This window comes from Thunnus thynnus, chromosome 21, assembly GCF_963924715.1.
Source record: "Thunnus thynnus chromosome 21, fThuThy2.1, whole genome shotgun sequence".
Classification (NCBI taxonomy): Eukaryota; Metazoa; Chordata; class Actinopteri; order Scombriformes; family Scombridae; genus Thunnus; species Thunnus thynnus.
In genome coordinates this window covers 2466967-2485701 of record NC_089537.1, presented here as the reverse complement: position 1 = coordinate 2485701, position 18735 = coordinate 2466967, and the positions used below count along the sequence as shown (strand labels likewise).

Genomic DNA, 18735 nt, shown 5'->3' with positions numbered 1-18735 from the left:
TTGATGGGCGAAAGTGTTTTTGTGCACTGCGATGTCATTGTTCTTAACTTTTAATTATGCACTATGTTTTGTCGTCATTTCCATTAAAACCTCCTCTATTAGGCATGACATATAGTAATAAAGTATTTTTAAATTATAATAATGATCTCGGTTTATGTCACGTATGCTCTCTCCGCCCCAGATGTTTAAAACTCCTTTTCCTCGTCTGCCACGTTTTTGCTGCTTTCCAAGGAGAGTTACGACGCTGGGAAGCTGCACCGCGACGTGATTGGTCCAAAATGATAAGAGCCCGCCTTATATCCCGCCTACGAGCCAGTTCCGTGGCTCTGATTGGCGGAAGGTGTAATCAATCACCGTTACCATGGACTTTGGCTTTACTGGTATCCAAGTAAAAGACGTGATTTTTAGGGGGTGAACTCGGAGCTTCATCAATGAGAGCGGAGCGCAGAAACCGACCAGGAACGTTGATTTAGTTCATGTTTTTTCACACATTTACAGCTAATTTAGCTAGTTAGTTGGTCGCTTCTTAACAGACGAACCCGCACTGGTGAATTTACGAAGCGATGGCCCAGAGAAAAAATCCCAAAACCCACTCCAAAAAAGGTCAGTACCCTTTTCCTGCTACATTGGACGCGCCTGCATGTCCTCTGTACATATTCCCAATTCATATCCTGCAGTTTAAAGTTGTTTGTCCTGTCGGCAAAGATGCACATACGTTAGAATAACACGGGAGATGCTGGTAGGAATCGTTAGAATACATTGTTCAATACGGCTACAACATACCGACACAAGATGCAACACACTCCACCTTTCACGGTTGTTTCGCCCCGCGGTTCCCACAGTCCTTCCCCGGGCAGAGGAGCCTCCCGCCGGGCGTGAAGGAGCAGCGTGAACCCGCAGTAAAACTCAACATTTTATTCAAGTTAACCCAGTTTTACGAATATAACCTACGCCGAACTGAGTAGTGGTTTATAAAGCTTCGTGCAAATGTCACAATTCGTGTTTTCTTTGGTGTTTACTTTGCTATTAAACAAGAGTTTATAAAACTGTAAGAAATTTGAATAGAGTCTGGTTTGACGTTCTCGCGATACAAGAAAACGGGGCTGGTTTAGTCATTTTTTTGCTTGCTAGCTGTCAGAATATACTGAATTTAGAGGACTTCAGCTATCAAACTGACTATTTATTTGTTAAGATTAAATCAAGTGATGCTCTGTGTGACCGCTAGCTTGCTGGTCCAGTGGTGGCATGTAAGTGGCCCAGTAAATGACGCTAAGCTACCTCAGCTACCATAGGTCATATAGCCTGCTAACAGCAGCTAACAAGCTATTAACTTTTCAACAGACACCCAGCAGTTCATGTTCTGTGATTATTTGCATGTTTTTAAACCGAAGGGTCAAGGATGAACTCATGTAAACCCACTTTACTGCCCTTGTTTACACATTTATAAGTCTCACATAAAGCTTTCAGGTTATTAAGCATTCATAACTTGGTCATTTAGATGGATGGATGGATGGACATGGATGGACCCCCAGTGGTCCTTGAGGGGGCTCCATCCAATAATAATGCTCATGAGGTTCATACACATCTAAAAGCAAAAATCCTCTCAGATGGGGAACCCTGGGACAAAATCTGATCAAATGGGGGTCTGTGGTCTGTTTTGTGTCAGTCTAGGGGTCCTTGGTGCTTTAGGTGATAGCCTGCTAACAGAAGCTAACCTACAATTAACTTTTCAACAGACACTCAGCAGTTCATGGTTGATGATCTGTGTTATTTGTATGTTTTTAAAATGCAGAGTTGGGGATGAAATCGAGGACAAACTGATGTAAACCCACTTTACTGACCCTGTTTATTTTAAGACTCATATAAAGCTTTCAGGTTATTCCACATTCATTACATGGTCATATCATGATAATTGATTAATGAAAAACTATATATATTTCTGTTATTGTAAGTGTGTTTTTTGTGGTCTTTAGTGAGTTCAGTGAACTTATCATACTTCATTTCTGTGACACTCTGAGATGTGCTGTGATATTAGCACCAAAATCTTATTATTGCATTTATTTAATCTTCTTATTCATCACTTGATTCCTTTCACTCAAGATCAGCAAAGAGTTCCTTCCTCTTCTCAGTCTCTCGATTACTGTTATTCCCAACTATGTTAGCATTAAAAACTAGTGCTTTGCATTTAGATGGCTGAATGTAAACACAGCTTTGTGTGTGTCAAGACAGAAACTCACAACACGAGATAGAAATGAACCTCTATTCTGACCTACTTTCTGTACGTATGGGAATGCAAATACAACAGCCAGCTTGTGTCCTGCCAACACAAAGCCAGGTTGTACAAACTTATAGTGACTAAAAGTGAAACTTATGTTGCAACTGGCCTCAAAAAGGGTATTTTTCACCCACCGCTCTTATTTGCTCGTTAGTAACAACACATGCAACGACTGTTACAGCAGGAACAAGGTGCAGCAAAGAATAACATGCAAAATAACCAGTGTTCTGCCTGCAAACACCACGAGCTGTCATGTGCAGATTTTAATAGAGTCAGACGGTGATTCACACATAATCATCATCAGTGACTTTAAGGCTGAATGGTGCCTGAAGTATTAGTCCTCATTTCTTGGTTAGATTTTCCTCTCTTTCCTGATTAAATGAATCATTTCACCTATTTCATACTGTATGAACATGTCAGATTGTGTTATGGAAATGTTTGTGGACTTAAGAAGTTTGCTTTTATTGAATAAAGGGTTTTGTAGAAATAGGTATTACTAGTAAAGTATTCTGAGGCATTGCTGTGGCACCAGTGTACAGTCATTTTTAACCAAAACTATGCTGTCTTGTGTTTTCTTGTGAAAATGACTCGTGTCTACGTAGCATTACTAGGTTGTTTCTGTGTTTCTCTTCTTATTCGTCCTCTTTTCAGTTGACAAACCACAAAACTGCATCACAGCCAACATCTGGTAAAGAGTGGGACAGTTGGATGAGAGGAAGTTGTCTTTTTAACTTTGACTGGGCAGCTACAGACAGTCTGTTACTCTGCTGAGTGTCAGTCTGTTCAGTTCAGACCCTCACTGTGTTTTAATGCAGCTCAATTCACAATATTCACATTTACATATTTTCCTGTTTCTGTTGTCAGTCAACGGAACAAGCAGGAAACAGTGATTTAATTACGGCTTATAAATAAGACACGTTAACCAGCTGAAAAAAAATCATTATCATTTGGTGTTTTTGTTTGACAAATGACTAAAAGGATTAATTGATTAACCGTCATAATTTCTCAGAGCCCATGGTAACATCTTCAAAACTCTTGTTTGTCCAACCAACAGTCCAAAACACCAAAATAATCAGTTTAATATCATATATTCCAAAAAAGCATCAAATCCTCATATTTGAGACGCTGAAACCAGCAAATATTTGGCACATTTACGTTAGAAAATAACAAATTTATGAAAAAAGTTGACAATTAATTTTCTGTTGAGCGATTAATTGACTAATCATTGCAGATCTATTCAACTTTATTAGGGTTGCAACTCACAATTATTTTCATTATGGATTAATCTGTTGATTATTTTCTTGAGTAATTGATTAGTTGCTTGGTCTATAAAATATCAGAAAATGGTGAAAAATATCAATCATTGTTTCCAAAAGTCCAAGATGACGTCCTCAGATGTCTTCTAGTGTCCCAACCAACAGTCCACAACCCAAAGATATTCAGCTTACTGTTATAGACGACTAAAGAAACCCGAAAATAGTCACATTTGAGAAACTGGAACCAGAACTTGGATTTTTCTTTTCTAAAAAGAATGACCCCAATTAGGGATGTCAATGGTTAACTGACTGGTTACGCATGTCGGTCTATAGGTTAATTTGCATACACACTCCGCTAACAGCAAGATAATTACGTGTTCACAACATCAGTTGTTCTTTTTGAATGAATAAAGCACTGGTGCAAAACCAGCTCCTCCACAGAGTGATGCATTATGGGTTGTTTGTAGCCTTAATGTTGCTAGTTTAGCGAGTGTCTTAAAGTCTGTTTATAGTGAGCATGTTAGAGTCAGTCAGCACTAAAAGTGTTTGGTTAGTCCAGTTTAACCTGCAGGAGTTTCTGAAGGATTGTGTCGGGTGTTTTTCTGCCACGGAGGAAATAAATTCATGATGAGTGAAAACGAGTCCAAAGCTCTACTGCAGAAACGGAATATGTCAAGCTGCCAAATACCACTGTCACATATGATAAGGAGGGGGGGGTCGTCTTATTATCAGGGTCGCCTTATATTTGGACCAGTACAGTACTAGCACTATGCTGCACCACATTAAGAACAAGCACCCGGCTGCCATGTCTGAGGATGGCTCGCAGTCACAGCCAAAGATCACGCTGCTGCTAGCCGGGGGAGAAAGCACTGGTCCGAGGCCATCACCTAGTTGGTGTGTTGCATGATTGAGACTGATATGCTGCCGATCAGTGTGATATTGAGTGAGTGTGATATAGAGATTGAAAGAGCTAGTTTGGTACCTCGAACCCGAGTACATCATGCAGTCGAGAGCTACTGTGACTAAACAGAGAAGAAGGATTAGCTAAAAAACAAGCTAGCCAGGGCAGACAAGCTAGCTCTGACCACCGACTGCTGAGCACAAACAAAAGCTACATCACAACTTAAAAACTACCTGGTTAGTTGACAGTTAACGGGTGTCAGCAACCGAAACTTGACATCCCTGCTCCAAATGATTAATGGATTATGAAAATAGTTGGCAGCTAATTGATTAATCGACTAATCGTTGCAGCTCTAAACTTAACTGCCGCACGGCCCCGACCTTCACTGGGCTGCTGATGTCATCATTTTACAAATGTTTAATTTTACCCCGTACACAATGAAACACAGAGCTGGTGTTTTAATATTTATACACTCTGAAGACCTTCAGCATGAAACAGAGACAATAAGATGCAATTACAAATTTAACCGGCGTAGTGTGGACGTAACATAGTCTGCTGTAGCCCAGTTAAGTGTGTGTGTGTGTGTGTGTGTGTGTGAACAAACAAGTGTCAAGGTTATTTAGTGGGCTATTCTGTCCTCTCTGGCATCTGACACACACATATATACACACACACACACACAAACCCTGGGTTTGTCAGCTCTAATAATAGTGTGGATCAGGTTCTGGATGACCAGTAGACTGCAGCCCATTAGTGTCTAACACTGTGCTGCTGGGAGGAAGAGGAGGAGGAGGAGGAGCGCTCTCTCTCTCTCTTTGTCCTGATTAGCTCATTTGCTTTCTGACATTCTCCTAGATCGCTGCTTTTCTTCTTGGATGATCAATAATTTGTTCTTTCGGATTGTTTTTATCTCTTTTCATTACCTCATTGATTTCTTACTGGTGCTTTTGAAGCTGCTATTTTGTATAGTTTTCTTGAGGCACTTTGTAATATTTTTGAAAAGTTTTATATCGAAATAGAGTTGTCATTTCCTGAGTTTACCTCTTTTTTCATTCTGTTTTTTGGCTTTATCTTTTACTTGAACATCACCAGCACTAAACTTCATATTTTAAGCAAACATTTGTATTTATTTTAATGGTGGTTTAGTGTGTAACCTACTGGTATCATTGGTCGGGAGCATTTATCCGCAGTTTTCCCAATCTGAGACCTGAGACAATCCATGCAGCGCTACCGCCACTATGGCACGTCCTACCCACCCTCCTCCTCCTCCGCCTCCTCAGTTCCTGTAGAGGAGGTCCGTGCCGAGGAGGAGGAGGAGGAGGAAGAGGAGGTGGAGGTGGTGTACGTTGAAGAGGAGGTGTATGAGGAGGAGGAGGAGCCGCTGATAGAGGAGGAGGTGTTCCAGGAGACAGGTAGGACTGGTGTACGAATGGGGTTTGACCTGGTTTGATTCAGTGATGGTTTGGTTCTTATCTGGCCTGGTTTGGCTCGGTTAGGAGGCGTTACTCAGGAGGAGGTCCCACCGACGCAGGAGGAGGTGACACCTGCTGTCTCGGAGACAGGTAGGAAAGGTGTATGAGCTCGGTTTGGCATGGATGAGCAGGAGAGCTCAGCGATACATGACTTCATTTTTAACCCAGAATAACTTGATTTTCTGAAGTTTTCATTGGCCTGGATTTGTTTTGTTGGTTTGGTTTGACCTGGTTCAGTGTGCAGCATGTTTTTATTGCAAACTCCACACATCACTGTTTTCATTGGGTGACGACTGTTTTTACTGTAAAAGCACTGCAGTAAAGTCTTTTATTTATTGTGAAATAGCTGTAGAAAGTCTTGCATGAAAATGGATCCAGTGATACTCCTGGTTTGGCACGGTTTGACTTGGCTGAGTAACAATCTGATACCAAAGCTCTTTTTCCCCTGAAATTCTCTGGACTTCTTCATGTGGAACTGATCAACATCATTCTTCTAAAGCCTCTTTTTGACCAAAAAGTTCCAGGAACTCTGGAACCAGGAACTAAACCAGGAAGTCCCTTTTGTGCATCTTAAGAACCGTTATTAAATTGAATTGAAGAAGGACTGTCAGCCCTGCAATCTGCCGGGACGGGGCTTTGTAGAGATGGTAGCAGTAGCACGGCGTTCCATTGGAAGAGGAAGAAGAAGAAACACAACAACGACAATGGTGGAGTTCTTCATGCGAGTGTTGTTCTTTTTATTGTCTACTTTGACAGCTTGTTCAGAGTTAAACGTTGCTATCACCCACCTTTCTCTGCTCAAACTGTTGGAATCTGCTGCAATAAACTAAATGTCAGGAAGATGCTGCGGAAACAGAAAATATACCATTTCTTCTTCGCTGGTTTTTGTGTGGCTGACTTGCTCATCTGTCCTCTGCACATGCCCAGTAGGAAGAGAATTACCAGTTTTGGTATTTTAATATAGACGGAGATATTTGCAGAAACAAGCTGAAACTTCTGCAGTGGACGCAGGTCGTTTTTGTTCGAAAACAGCGTTTTAGAATTTCGCCGGCTTAATGTAGACGTCTCAACATCCTTTTTAGGCTCGTCCAAACTTTGACTGTGGTCTAAGTTACAATGCATCAACGCACTATGAGGCCCACACCATCACGTTCAACCTGTCTAGCACTAGTATAAAAGTAGCAACTAATGATTATTTTCAGTATCAATTATTCTGTGGATTATTTCCTTGAATAATTGATTGGTTGTTTGGCCTTTTGGAATGGGAATCTAAGCAGTTACTTTCTCACCTGGAAAAATATTAAAACTTAATAAAGCGACATATTAACAGTCCTACAGTGGAAATGACACCAGACTGATGGATCAGGGGGTTCGACAGAAAGGAGATAATGATGAAGATGATGTACGCATTAACTCAGTCATTAGTATTTACTATAAGATGTGTTCAGAGTGTGTGTTTGTAAATTTCCATCACTGTGTACCAATCAGTTTGCAGTGATGCATTTATTGATCAGACAGCTAGAAATAAACAACAGTAACTAATCCAATGATTAAAAGAATAATGAAAACTGATTGTGGCCAAACATCCAGGGTGGTTTCAGTTTTTATTCAGATATAAGTGAAGGAAACAACCAGCAGAACTTCCATGATGGACCAGAGTGAGTCAATGAAGTGATGAAAGTTACTGAAACAAAGTTAATAAACTATATTTATTATGTAGAATGAAAAAAAAGAACTTCAGTTTGGGACAATGGTTGTTGAGCCTTTGAAAGTAGAGTTCAGGACGGTTGTGGGACACTGAGGAAACAAGTTCATTTTGAACCCTGCTGTCATGGAAGACTGAAAAACTAAAGAAGCTGGAAGAATTTTAGCCTTTTTTTCCTTAAAACAAACAAAAAATCAATCACAATGAACCCCGAGTTAAATAAAAGCTTCCAAACATGTTGATACAGGTGTTTAACAGCCTTGATAATGTCTTTGATGAAGTTAGTTGCATCACTAATGTTCAACAGTAAAGAACCTTTATTGCTTTTAGAAACACTAACACATTAACCACACAGAGACTCTCAGAGCAGTCTGATGGTTTCTATAAAGGACCAGACTATTTCTGGTTTCTATCTTGAGCATTAAGGCCATTAATTAGACTTGATTGTAAGCAGACAGCTGTTGTAATGAGCTGCAGCCATTTCAGTCTTCAGTAGTGGACGAGCAGCTGTTGTCACTCTCTGACTGTCTGTCAGGGTCATATTGACTCTATTCCTGTGTCAGTCCGCCCTCTGCAGCGGCAGCAGCAGCCATATTGTCTCCTCTCTGGCCTTCTGCTGGACTTCTTTAAGACTATATCCAATGTTCCGGTGTGACCTTTTTTAAAATATCTTTGTAGCACTTTTTTTAAAGCAAAAATACCAAATATTTGATGTTTCAGCTTCTCAGATGCAGCTCAGTAAGGAAACACTGTCCACAAGGAAAAACTCTGTCAGTGTTGATATGTGCACCTGTTATCTGTTGTGTCAAGTTCCTCCATGTCTGCGTTGACACACTTCCTGTGTTTAGTCAGATTTCAGAATTACTCACCTCAGTGTCTCTAACCATGTGATGTGGCCCATGCTAACAGAAAACCTCAAACCGATCCCAGTCAACAGTTTAACCAGTATATCAGGTGGCTGTAAACGACCATAGCAACAGTGCTTAAAGCTCCATTGCTGATTAAATAACCTAACGGTGGTTTCATTAGTCTGTCACTCTGTATTATTGTATTAATGACCCTGTTTTCACTGTGATTGACGTCCTCAGAGGCGAAGACAACACCTGTGGAAAGCAAGAATGGAAAGAGGACGGATGGCGGAGGTGGGGGAGGAGGAGGAGGAGGAGGAGGAGATGCAGGAGGAGGTCCTAAATATTCCATGTTTACCTGGTTTGTGGTCCTGGCTCTGCTGGGAGTCTGGAGCTCCGTGGCTGTGGTCTACTTCGACATCGTTGACTACGACAGCGTCATCGGTAAGTAAGGTTGATCGTAACGTCATTATTAAGGTGCAGGAATGATGTGCAGGTGATCAATTAAATCAGAGGTCATCAGTAGGTCACACTGATCCTTAAATGTCAGGTGATCAGATGTCGACAGAGTCTGCCTTCAAAACAGTCACATTTCTCTGCTCCAGAGAGTTAACGTCGTGTTTTTCAACTAATCAGTTAATCGACTAATCATTACAGTTTTATGTTTACCAGTCATTATGTTTACCAAAAAAATGTAATTGAAGATTCTGATACTTCTCAGATGATAACAGTCACGTAAAACATTTGTTAAGAAAATGTTGTCAAAAGCGCTTAAATTCAGAGCTGCAACAATTAGTCAAAAATTAATCAGCAACTATTTTGAAAAACTCTCTCGAGCAGAGAAATGTGACTGTTTTTGAATCTAGTAAAAATCTGATTTCAGTCATTATTCAAGCAATGAAAACAATCATTAGTTGTGCACAAAGCTTCAATATTTAATATAATGAAATTACATCAAATATAACAAACAAATATTCATTAAATGTGACGAACTAGTAAGTTTCATGTTTTCAGGATATAAACTGCAGCAATAAAACTATCAGCAGTGTGTTGTCACATTTGGCTGGCCTAGTTTTGGTTCCCACACAAACTCACACTCACACTCACACACACACACACGCACACACACACACACACTCACACACACACACACACACAATCAGATGCTGCGCTGAAAGTTTCAAAATGGTTTTTTTTCATACAGGAACTTTGTCTCTGTCTTCATGTGGTTATGACAGTCATGCAGGACTTTCACAACCTGTTTCTCTCAGACAAACACACACACACAAACACACACACACAAACACACACACACACACACACACACAGAGGTGACTCTACCGCACTACGTGTCAGAAGACACATTTATCTCGTCTCCTTCATATCTTCCATCTCACATTATGGCAGTTTGTCTCACACATCAGTCAGATGGAAACAATAGATGAGAGATACTGAAGTCAAGCTGCGAACAGTTTATGAATGACTGCCTGTGGAAGAGTCAATATAAAGTTAAAGATGTGTCGTATCAGGCTGGATTCTGGGTTTATGACGGCAGAAAAACACAGCAGAGTTAATTATTTGTTAAGTTAAACTTTGCTTCTGTGCTTCTTCTCTTTGCTCTGTGTATTTGAAGTCTCTCAGGGCTGCATGATGTGGAAAAATACACAAAGTAGTAAAACTAAGGTGTAAGTAAAAACATTAAATTCATGAATCATTTGCTCTGACCCGTGTGTGCAAACCTTTGCAAATTTGCATAACTTGAGATTAAAACTGAAACACTTAAACCTCCTCAGATGTGAGGATCTGTTGCTTTTCACAGGATTTTAGATTGTTGGTTGGACAAAAAACATACTGACAAAGTGATAAATTAAGAAAATAATTGACAGATGAATTGCTGATAGTTTGTTGCAGCCTTAGTTTAGATCATATCTGAATGTGTGAATGTTTTATGAATGAGGCCCAGTTAGACTCTGAATATGAACAGTCTGTGTCGCTGAAATCCAAATCATTTCCTCCAAATGATCACTCTGAACACTGGATATTTAATCATATCCTGTTCTGATTTGCCACCAACGTGTACAAATGAACAAATATAAATGTAGTCTACCTTTTACCAGGTAACATCATTGGAAGGAAGCAGCTCGTCTATATTTCATATGACTGCAGACGGATCCATCAGCCTTTCTTTAATCACATTCCTGGCAGCTGGAAGGCTTTTAACTGTGAAGCAGCTGCAGTCTTCAGTAAATCTAACAGGAATTCACATCTAAACTAGTAGAGTGCAGATCTCTGCTGGGTGTGTCTGGAGGTGAAGCTCCTACTGCGACGCCACAACGGCCAGATGCAACCAGCCGAGATCTGCAAAGTATTCAGTAAAGTTTTTTTGCATAGTATAGTGTAGTAGTACAATATAGTATAAGTTGTCTTATATAAATGTATGCCAAGTTTTTAATTAAGTGTTTTTGTATAGTATAATCTAGGGATGCACAATATTATCGGCACATCATCAGTATCGGCCGATAAAAGCTCTAAAATGAAATAACGGCATCGGCCATTTCTGCCGATTACGAGAGGCCGATATGTCGCCTTCTCCTCCGCCGCCTGACTATGCTTCCCTCGACAGACTGTGTCACCCTGATGGTCCCAGTGTTTCCTCTGTAGACTGCACTCCACTCAGCCGCCCGTCAGACCTGCTGCTTCTTCCCACTTTAACCTGAATAACAAACCGGGGCTCGGTGATCCGGTTGGATCCACGTGGAGAGCCGAGGCTAACGTTAGCTAGCGGAGAGCGGAGCGTCAGCTCAGCCAGCTAGCCTTCCGCTAGCCTCCAAGCTAATGTTAGCCTCAGCTCTCTATGAGGATACAACCGGAGCACCGAGCCCTGGTTTGTTATTCAGGTTAAAGTGGGAAGAAGCAGCTCTGACGGGCGGCTGAGTGAAGTGCAGCCTGCGGAGGAAACACCGGGACCGTCAGGGTGAAACAGTCCGTCGAGGAGCTGCTATGTTCAGCTGCACAGATAGGTAACACTTTGGCTGACAGGATGTATCACTCTGTTTGAAAAAAGAAAAACTTCTTTTTGGTTTATAACGGCGGTTGGCAACCAGTGTATTAGGTGCATTACCGCCACCTTCTGCTCCGGAGTGTGGACCAGAGATTAAATCCTACACATTAATCCAGTCTGTCTAATAAACTCAAAGAAAACTCTGCTGCTGCACCAACTCCTCAGCCAGCAGGAAAATAATATGTGCATATTGGTATCGGCATCGGCCATCGGCCACAATGAGTTGGAAATATCGGCATATTGGCAAAAAATCACAATATCGTGCATCCCTAGTATAATCTCAGTTTTCATTAAGATGCATAGAATAGTGTCATGGTAACGGAGCGTCCTGGGTTCACCGAACTGTATAAACTTAATAAGGAAACAATAAACAAGATAAGTCCAAATGTCTCTTTAAACACTGTTGTTTATCCAGAACATTTTGTAGTAAAAATAAAACCCTTCCCTACCTCTCTCCCCTCTCCCAAACACAGAAGAGTTGAATCTCACTCAGTTGTCCCTCCAGGTTCCCTTACAGGCAAGACCATGGTGAAGATAACAAAAACAGGGATTTATTCATCTCGTATCCTGCCTAACTTAAGTGGATCATAACATCCTGGGTATGGAATTAATCTGCAGATTCTCCCGTTCAAGATGAGACCAAACTTTTCTATCAATATCAGTTTTTTAGCCACGACAAAGACCAAAATGTTGCCTTCAACAGACTAAATCAGCCTTGTTTTTAGCCTAGCCGATTGCCAGAAATGCCTTTTGCTGTCATAAAATGGACTGCTGAAAAGACAAAATACTTACAAAATAGGTTTTTTTATTAGGCTGATGGGTCCAGTAGTAATGTGAGATTAGCTGTGGACACACACACACACACACACACACACACACACACACACACACACACACACACACACACACACACACTGGGACACGCACAACCAAGCGCGTGATCTCCTTCCAGGCTTAGACAATAATGACAGAGTGAATCATCATGCAGCCCTGCGGCTCGTCTCTAATGCTGTATTGTTCTGTACTAATTCAGAGTGAATCCTCTCTTCTTCTCCTTCTTCTTCTTCTTCTTCTTCCTCTTGTTTCTCTCCCTGTTGTTATCTCTGCATGCAGCCAGAGCTAAGGAGTTTCGTATGAACTTTTCTGAAGTTTTACAAGGTATGGTCTCCAGATTTAAACATCTGCTAATGTCACTGGATTGTCATAATTTCCATCAGAGGGAATCACTGAAATACTCCAAAAGAGCACAGATAGGATCAGATGGAGCCGAGAGAGCAAAGTTAATGTTAAAGGCGAGACGAAGAAGTATGTACATAGACCACAGAGGTGGAAACAACAATAGTGCTTCCTGTCTAACCAGTATACAGTCAGTAGATCATTGCAGAGATGGTTGTTTGCATCTATCTGACACCGGTGTTATAGTTAGAGTCGTAGGTTTTCTTGTAATTGAGATTGCTTTCTATCAGCCTTGTAGCTTCCTGTCTAACTTTGCCTGCCAGCTGCAACCAGAAACTATAATGAAAGTACAACAAGTGTTTTAACGGCACAGTGGTTCTGTCTTTTCTGTTGTGTCGATATACAAAACGTTTCCTGCAGGCCGATGATATGAACGTGATTATTGGTCAAATGATGAACATCATCGTTCTCCTCCTGAACCACATCCTTCCTCCTCTCACAGTTTTAATTCAGCACCTTCGTGGTTCATGCACTTTGACATATTGTTTTTTGTTTAGCTATTAATAAACTGTGAGCTATGTTCTTATTAATAGCTTGTATTATTATAAGAGTTCTGCTTTCCTGCCTCTAAAGGTCTAAAGTGAAGCATCGGGACTTCTTTCAAATGACCTTTATTAAGAATTTACAGTGTGACGTTAGCTTGATGAGCTAATGGATGAAATAAAGTAAAAATAAAAGACGTAGGTGTGGGTTTCTGTGCTGAACTCTGATTGATACACAGATTGATTTTGACAAGAAATCTTACTTTATTGTCATTTTAGAGTGTATTCCCTCTGCATGGTTAAGCTTAGGTTTTTAGTGTGAGTCAGAGTTCTTGATTATATCGTCATATTTCAGGTATTTTTTGGGAGGGGGGGACTTTTAAAGTGTCAGTGGGGATTAGGGTTAGGGCGTTAGGGTTAGTGTAAGAATGCTAATAAAAGTGAGAATCTGTTCAAATAAAAGCAAAAAAACACATTCAGTTGCATAAATAAAGGGATGTGCAGTAAGTTATTGTCACGTACAGTAAAAAATGATTGGATTAATCAATTAGTTGATGAACAGAAAGCAATTTTGATTGTCTATCAGTCATCTATAAGGATTTGCCGCTTGTCGTGATATATGACCTGGTAAACATGGTAAATTGAAGATATCATCTTGTGCTCTGAGAAATCGTGTTTGGCATTTTTTTCACTCATTTTTGACGCTTCATAGTTTAACGATTAATCAATTAATCTTGACAGTAATTGGCAGAATAATCTATAGTCATGGTGGCTTATTTATCTCAGTCACTGTGTTATCTGACATCTTATTGGTTTAACATTCATCTCAACCTGTTTACATGCACATTTTAATTTTGACATTAATTATTTTAACAGTTTCCATGAGTTTGTTTGTGTTGTTATAAAACAGCAGTATGTGTTTTATTTCATCATCTTCCTCCTCACCTTCCTCTTCGTGCTGCAGGTAAACTGACGGCCTACGACACAGACGGAGACGGAGACTTTGACGTGGAAGACGCTAAAGTTCTGCTCGGCAAGTCCGCTTCAATTCTTCTCTGTGTTTTGTCCGTGTGATGCCTGACTGATGTGGTTTACAGTTGTGTCACAGCGCCTCAGTTCAAACAGTAACAGTCTTACTCTGCGGGTTCGATGCCTTACTCAACCAGTGGACGGCTGTAAAACCAGCCCTGCTGATGAGTCCACGCAACGCTTACCGCCTGTTTTTGCTGAATCAGCTGTGTGACTGAACATGGAAGAGATTCATAGGAAGAGTCAGCATGTTTAAGTGCTGCTAATAATAAGTAAAAGCTAACAGTGCTTTACTTTCTCTGTTGTTTTTGGGGCACGATCTTCTACTTCTGGTCTGATACATGTAATTCAATAAATAACATTTTACCATTTATGCCTGTTAACACTTCACTTAACCCTCTTAAATTAACTACACAATGATGCTGTGCTGGTACTGTTACTGGTACTGGTATCTCAGCTCATGGTGACGCCCTCAGATTTCTTTATTTATCACATCAACTGTCCATAAACCCAAAAATATTGAATCTACTATCATGTATGACACAGAAAAAGCTTCAAATCATCAAATTTGAGAAGCTGAAACCAGCTTATGTTAAAAAAATGACAAAAAAAGACGATTCATTGATCAAAATAGCTGCAGATTAATTTTCTGTCAGTCGACTCATTGATGAATCGTTGTAGCTCTAATTATCTTATTGCATTATGTTATATGTATCATATTATAAGTGTGTCATACATCAGGGGTTGTTATATATACAAGTGATTCTATGAATTTGAAGACACACTAATCACAGAATCACGTGTACATGACAGTTAAACTGGTTTATTTCCTGAACTTCCATTCATACTCATACTGTACGTTGGGACAGGATCTCATTGGATTTTCAAATGTAACAACCACCAGTTTGCTATCACATGTAAAACTGTGACATTAAGGTACTAATACTAAACAAACTACTATTAACCTTCTGTGTTTTTATGAAAATGTCATTTCACCCATAAAAAATACAAATGAATCAATAAAATATAGAACAAAGGTATAAAAACCAACAAAACATCAGAGAGAAAACATAAATAACATCTAAATACACCTAATAATAAGTCTTAATACACTATAGCTGCTTCCTGATTAGATGTATTGAACTAATAATGTTCCAGCTGAACAAACAGATCAAGACACAAACTATGACAGTAAACAATAATCACTAGAAATGCTGCCGGCAAATTATTTTCTTGAGGCCTTCACGTTCAATTCTGCGTTTCTATTCATATCTGTACTGGATGTAACTGATATCTTTAAAAACAATCACTCATAAGTCACCGCAGTCTGCAGTCTGCAGCTGATACAATCAGTAGGAAGGAAAAACAAGAATTAGGAGACGATATTACAGATGAACAGTCGTGTTTTTCTAATTATTTTCAAGTTGGAGAAGCTGAAGAACAGCGCAGCAGAGAATTAGAGGAGAGATAGCCGCCTCTGTTCTTTTGGCGAGCAGACAGAAAGTCACAGATTGCCTGACGAGACTGAGACAGGAAGTAGAGGCTTATCTGTTGTCTGTGGTTCATCTGCGACTTCTTTAACTCACTATCTCTCTCTCTTTCCTGCGTCGTCATCCTTTATTTTTTTGCCCTGTTTTTTTGTTACGGTTGTTCTCCATTCCTTCCTACCATCCTTCCTTCCTTCCTTCCTTCCCATTCTTATTCTTTAACCTTTCCTTCACCTCCTTTCATTTCTCTTCCTTCTCCTTTAATGTACTCCTTCACAACCTTCCTCCACTTTTCTCCCCTTTCCATCCATCCCATCTATTTTTCTCCTTCCCTCCCTTTCTCTTCCCTCTCTCTCTCTCGTCAGGCTTGACCAAAGATGGCGGCGGTAGTGCGAATGCCGAGTCGCTTGAGGAGGTTCTTAATATTTTAGCAGAGGAGGGCTCTGATTGGATCTATGGCTTCTTCACCTTCCTCTATGACGTAGTGTCCTCACCCATAGAGCGGGGCGAGGAAGAGGAGGAGGAGGGGAAGGAGGAGGAGGAGGAGGCGGCGGCTGAGGTGCGGGAGGAAGGCGGAGCGGCTTACTCTGATGACGTGGAGGTCAAAGGGGTCATACTGGACCTCCAGAACCAATAGGAGAACAGGAACCAGAGCCACAGCCAGTAACAAGGCTCCCTGGTCCTACTACCGACCATTGAGGACCAGACTGGGATGTAGCCCAGTCCAGCTGGAGGAGGGCAGTGTGTATGTTGTGGGGCAGAGGACCTGATAGAGGACAGTCTGGTTTCCACAGCAGGGCCAAACTGGGCGGACTGGCCTGACAGTCCTTTTAAAAGAAACAAGAAAAAAAACCTCAGAGCTCCACACGACCCAGAATATATTTAATTTATTGGTTTATTTGATTGTAGAAATCAATAATATATTATCAGCTTTTACTGGCCGATCAGATTTATTGGCATCTTTGTATATCAACAAAATTCTTCAGTATCATTTTTTTTTTTTCAAAACATGAAAATATTTTATAGGATCTAAGGCTGCAGCTAACGATTATTTTCATTATCGATCAATCTGCGGATTTTCTCGATTATTCGATTAATCATTTAGTATATGACATGTTAAAATAGTTGCCACGGTGATTTCGGTGCTTTCTATCTGCTTGTTTCATTTAACAGTCTAAACTGTTAAGATATTAATTATTAAACTGTCATGTATGACAAGCAGAGAAAAAAAAACAAATCTTCACATTTAAGAAGCATTGATCCATCATATGTGTGAAAAATGACTAAAACGACTAATTGATTATCAAAATAGTTGACAATTAATTTTCTGTTGATTGACTAATTTATTTGTTGTTTCATCTCTAATGTAAACTTGTTGTTTTCTGTTGATCGACTAATCGATTAATCGACTAATCGTTGCAGCTCTAACAGGATCATAACCATGAACGTTGGTGGTTTCATTAAATACAAATCCTGTTTTCCCAAATATTCCATCTGTTTTTAGATTGATTTCCTTCCTTCCAGGCAGCCGTTGGTTTTAGATCATTTCTGAAAATCAACTTGCAGGGACTTGCTAGAGAAACGTAGTCTATAATTAACATTTAGTCGCCTTTATATTTATTTGTGCATTCATCTACTTTTTGAGTTTTTTGATTGTTTGATCCTTCTAAATCTGCCATTTAAAAATCATTTATTCTCCAATAAGTGATTTAGAGGATGAAAAGTTCACTTGTGCACTTTGTGGACCTTATTTTAATGTTCTTCTCAGGCCTCATATGGCCCTGCAATCTCATATATTTTGTCCTAATTGGTGCTGGCTGTCTACGGTGTTCCTACTGGAAAGAACTGAGAGATTGAGTGGGAATTTACCATCAAACACCAAACAAATACAAGCAGTTCTGCACTTTCTTACAGCCACGTTGGCAGGTCTTCGTTCGGAGATCCTGTTTCACTACAACAGTCTTGTTGGCTGGTAAATCAATCAAATCCAGTGTTACTGGAGGGTAAAAAGTTGTACTTGATGATACTGTATCAATATAATGACTTCACTGCTGTTTATATTCTGCTGTGTTCACCCAGTGTTCTGTATTAATAACATGACTCACTGTATATTAACAATACTTGCACGTTTCCGCCTGTAAACCTCTAATATTCACATTAGTAGATGATATTCTGCTTTATTTGTATATATTAGAAATGAGATAATCGGTCGTCTTTTATCTTAAGTGTGTTGGATCATTTTGTGGCCTTATTTATGCCACTGTTAAAACTTAAGGACACAGTAAATAAGTTTGTCATTTGTATTCATTCTTACACACAATGTGTCGAACACATTTATGTTGGTATTTGGAGAATGTAACTCAGCAGGTCAAGGGTTGGTTGTAATAAACTGCAGCTCAGTTTATTGTTCATGAATTGGTTCAGATTGTGGATTTTAAAATTCTGGAGTCTTGTGGTCTTAAGAGTTACAGCACCTGTTATTCAGCTGTCTTTACTGGAACACTCTGTGTCCAAACAGACAAGGTGTTTTACTTCAGACCACTGCTTGTAGGCGTACTTCAACAAAAAGCTCACATACTCCCCCTCCTCCCCCGAGAGTTTGGTTCCATCATGAAGGACAGCATCTATGATTCACAGCAATTACAATGGATCTCAATAGAAATACCGTCAATGATGAAAAAGTTTTAAAACATCCAGAAACTCAAGCCTCTCCTCCAGCAACATGGTCCTCCTCTCTGCTGTCCATCTGTACGCTCAGCTTGTTCCAAGTAAACATATTTTTTGCCAAATTATCACTCAGTGGGCGTTTTCTCAGCAGATATTTGAGAGAAATGAATCATGTTTTTTTTTAAAAAAACTGGATTATTCTGATCTTAAATATAAACTGCAGTCTAAAGTATTTTCTTCACATGGGTGTATTTAATTATTTCAAGGCAGCAGATTATTTACTTTCTAGTGTCTTGACATGTACATTCAGTAGTTT

At 40.0% G+C, this 18735-nt stretch overlaps 1 protein-coding gene across 10 annotated transcripts in view; it reads left to right on the top strand.

Moving 5' to 3' along the window:
* The first annotated feature begins 379 nt into the window (after window positions 1-379).
* Window positions 380-18735, top strand: part of unm_hu7910 (un-named hu7910) — a 55235-nt gene continuing 36879 nt past the window's right edge. For 4 of the 10 annotated variants that reach the window (XM_067577626.1, XM_067577623.1, XM_067577625.1 and 1 more), the window contains exons 1-5: window positions 5186-5844; window positions 5929-5994; window positions 8698-8901; window positions 12632-12676; window positions 14201-14269. In XM_067577626.1, the coding sequence (XP_067433727.1) occupies window positions 5652-5844; window positions 5929-5994; window positions 8698-8901; window positions 12632-12676; window positions 14201-14269 (577 nt within the window). In that variant the 5' untranslated portion in view covers window positions 5186-5651. Of the gene's footprint in view, window positions 604-4587; window positions 5845-5928; window positions 5995-8697; window positions 8902-12631; window positions 12677-14200; window positions 14270-18735 lie in introns of those variants that run through there. The other 6 variants (XM_067577632.1, XM_067577628.1, XM_067577627.1 and 3 more) reach the window with 5 other exon arrangements.